The 3,571-nt window shown below is 37.0% G+C and overlaps 1 protein-coding gene across 5 annotated transcripts in view; it reads left to right on the plus strand.

Annotated features, from left to right (window-relative positions):
• The window catches only part of CSNK1G1 (casein kinase 1 gamma 1), a 160,209-nt gene that overhangs the window by 58,462 nt on the left and 98,176 nt on the right, over positions 1 to 3,571 (plus strand). For all 5 annotated transcript variants that reach the window (XM_006770784.1, XM_006770781.2, XM_006770782.2 and 2 more), the window contains exon 2: positions 2,862 to 3,263. In XM_006770784.1, coding sequence (XP_006770847.1) covers positions 3,083 to 3,263 — 181 coding nt within the window. In that variant the 5' untranslated portion in view covers positions 2,862 to 3,082. The remainder of the gene's footprint in view (positions 1 to 2,861; positions 3,264 to 3,571) is intronic.

The raw sequence follows: 3,571 nt of genomic DNA on the forward strand, positions 1-3,571 counted from the left end.
CATTTTTAAGCATAAAAATATCTATGATGTTAACACCTTCAGAAAACTTGACATATGAAGTTTTGAAGCTTGCTGTCAATACAACAAAGTAGCATACATGTCAAATCACATATATATCAACATATGTGTAACTCCCATCTAGTGAAAAAAAATCCGCATTATTAACTGGTACCCCTAGTAATTGGAAAGTAGAAAATAGTTTTGAGCAGTGGATGGTGATAAATAAGATTATAGTCCAGCTGGTATTGCTCAGTGGTTGAGCATCTACCTATGAACCAGAAGGTCACCGGTTGTATATCTAGTAAGGGCACATGCCTGGGTTGCAGCTCAATCCCCATTAGAGGGCATGCAGGAGGCAACTGATCAGTGTTTCTCACTCTAGCCAGTTTGGCTCAGTGGATAGGGCATCGGCCTGCAGACTAAAGGATCCCGGGTTTGATTCCAGTTGAGGGCACATGCCCAGATTGCGGGCTCGATCCCCAGTGGGAGGTGAGCAGGAGGCAGCCAATCAATGATTCTCATCATTGATGTTTCTATCTCTCCCTCTCCCTTCCTCTCTGAAATCAATAAAAATACATATTTTTTAAAAAACGTTTCTCTGTCATTGATGTTTCTATCCCTCTCCCTCTCTAAAATCAATAAAACCATTTTTTAAACTGATTTTTTGAGAAAGAGAATGGGAGAGAGAGAGAGAAACATTGATGTGAGAGCAGAACATCAATCAGTTGCCTCCTGCACAGTCCCTACTGGGCATTGAGCCCACAATCCTGGCATGTGCCCTAACCAGGACTTGGACCAGTGACCTTTTGATGCACAGGACTACACCCAACCTACTGAGCCATACTGGTCAGGGCAATAAAAACATATAAAAAAAGAAAATAAATAGGATTGTTAAAATTTCTGTTGTTCAATTAGTTTTCCTTCTTAAATGAGAGGCACCACATAAAGTGATATTGACTATCTTTCATTAACTATGGATTAGACTGTACTAATATCCCATGCATAGGTTAGAAAATTGATATATTTTTTCAATATATTTTTATTGATTTCAGAGAGGAAGGGAGAGGGAGAGAGAGATAGAAACATCAGTGATGAGAGAGAATCATTGATTGGCTGCCTCTTGCACACCCCCTACTGGGGATTGAGCCCACAGCCCAGGCATGTGCCCTTGACCGGAATCGAACCCAGGACCCTTTGGTCCACGGGCCAATGTTCTATCTACTGCTAGGGCAGAAAGTTGGTATCTTAAATGTGAGTTTTTGCCATATTTGTGGGAAATAAAGTTATTGTTCTGATCTACAAGCAGGTGTTACAATTATCCTTTTCCCAGCTGAAGGCAGTTTTTGGCTTTCTGCAGGTTTCTAACCTTGAGTGCTGTGTTTTTCTAATATATACATGCAAGTGTACAAGGAAAATGAGAGCTGTGGTTGATTGCTTCACATAATGTTACACAAGTCTCAGTGCAATGGAGAAAATTAATGACAAGTATTATAAAAATAAACTCCATTTGTTAGAAAAACAGAGTGAACATAAATAAGATAGGATGAACAACAGTCAAGGTAGTACAGTTTTCCAAATTTTATAAATGAGACTATTATGTGAGTGATAATTGAAGAAAACTTGAGAGTTAGTTGAATGCTCAAAATTGTTTGGATAGGCTGACATACTTTTTCTGTCTTCAAAAATTTTTATAGTATAAGGGAAGAAAGTATAGCCTGACAGTTTCTCATAGAGACACACTCCTACCAGTTAAGATGGGATTATCTATATAAGACATTGTAAATTGTATTTCCACTTTACTAATATTATGTGAGGAACTTTGGGTAAATAAAGATAATTGGAGAATATTAGATACAATTGAAAATATAAAAAAGAATGAGGAAAAATATAAATTCATAATTTTGCTCATGTAGGAAATGCAGTAATGCTGACCTCGTCTCATCACCCTGATCTTTTTACCTTAATTTGCTTTATTGCATACATAATCGTGCAGCTCTTTTCTTCCTTAAAGTTTTAAGGAAAATATTTAATGAAAGTGAAACATAACTATGTGTTTAGTGGTAAGAATATATATTTTTTTTGTTAAGGATATTCACTTGGATTATTAAAAATAGTATCAAAATTATCTCATTGTATACTTTTGTTTTGGGCTCAGTCCTGATTTGGAACACTGGAGAATTGCCACAAGAATGAGGTTGGTTTAAGACTTTGTTTCTCAGCTTTATTTTTCACTTCGGATTTGTGCACAGGATTAGTTTCAGGTACTTTTTCTTTGTATACTCAGTGCACAGTGAAACTAGACCAAAAGTTGAGCTTTCCAAAGTTTTAGTCTAGGACTGCTTAGTACTACTAGGGTTTTTGAAAAGTCCTTTATCGAAGAAGTCTCTGTCATTCAGTAACTTGTCTTAGATTGTGTGATTGCTGTCAGTGTTTGATAAATGGTGGGGTTGGAGGAGGGGGAGAATGAGTAACCTCATTTCTGATAGATTCTGTCCAAATTAAAAGGAAGAGCTTTTGTACTCAGTTTATTTAACTAGATTCAACCCTACCATATCTGTCTGTTACCTAGTGATAAAAAAGCCAACAAATAATTTTCTTTTGGGCCATATGTATAGCATTAGAAGAGAGCCTTTTATATTAAAGGCTTGTGTTTTCCCTTAGCTGCCATGGTGAACAGCCTACTGAGCTTATGTTACCTGATGAATAACTAGTCCAGATGGCTAAACTGTTGGAAGATATAAAACCAAAGCCAGTTACAGGAAACTATACACTTTGCTCATTTTGGGGTAAGATCCATTGTGGTGACTTTCTCAATTTGTTTTAAAATTTAATTTTTAACTGTTTTATTGATTTTTACCTAGGTTACAAAATATCCGTCTATGCTCGAGACTTACAGACTACATGTCCACAAGAACGATCCAATGGTTTTTCATTCCTTGAAGATACATTAGAAGCATAAATATGGTGCCAAAAGAACTTTCTACCCTTCTCTGACTACGGTTCATTTGGACATACTTTTGTACTGAAGAGAGGTATACAGCCTGAGGCTATTCATTGTGGAGCGACTCTGTCGGGTAGGATAATGGACCATCCTAGTAGGGAGAAGGATGAAAGACAACGGACCACTAAACCCATGGCACAAAGGAGTGCACACTGTTCCCGACCGACTGGCTCCTCAACATCCTCTGGGGTTCTTATGGTGGGACCCAACTTCAGGGTTGGCAAGAAGATAGGGTGTGGGAACTTCGGAGAGCTCAGATTAGGTAAGAACTTGATTATATCTATGACTTCCGCTAACTACAGCAGTAGCTCTAATAGGCAGTGGTGTGTTTCACAGCAAGTGGTTTATAATTTTATGAGAAATTCTCTTAATTAAGGATTCTCTTAAGAACTAAAGAATTTGTGAATGGGATAGTCATTATCAGTTATAATTGTTATGCAAGGTTCATGTCTATGTGTATAGGCTTTTATTTTTATTTTTATTTTTTTTAAATATATTTTATTGATTTCTTACAGAGAGGAAGGGAGAGAGATAGAGAGTTAGAAACATCGATGAGAGAGAAACATCAAT

This window comes from Myotis davidii, unplaced genomic scaffold, assembly GCF_000327345.1.
Source record: "Myotis davidii unplaced genomic scaffold, ASM32734v1 scaffold461, whole genome shotgun sequence".
NCBI lineage: Eukaryota > Metazoa > Chordata > Mammalia > Chiroptera > Vespertilionidae > Myotis > Myotis davidii.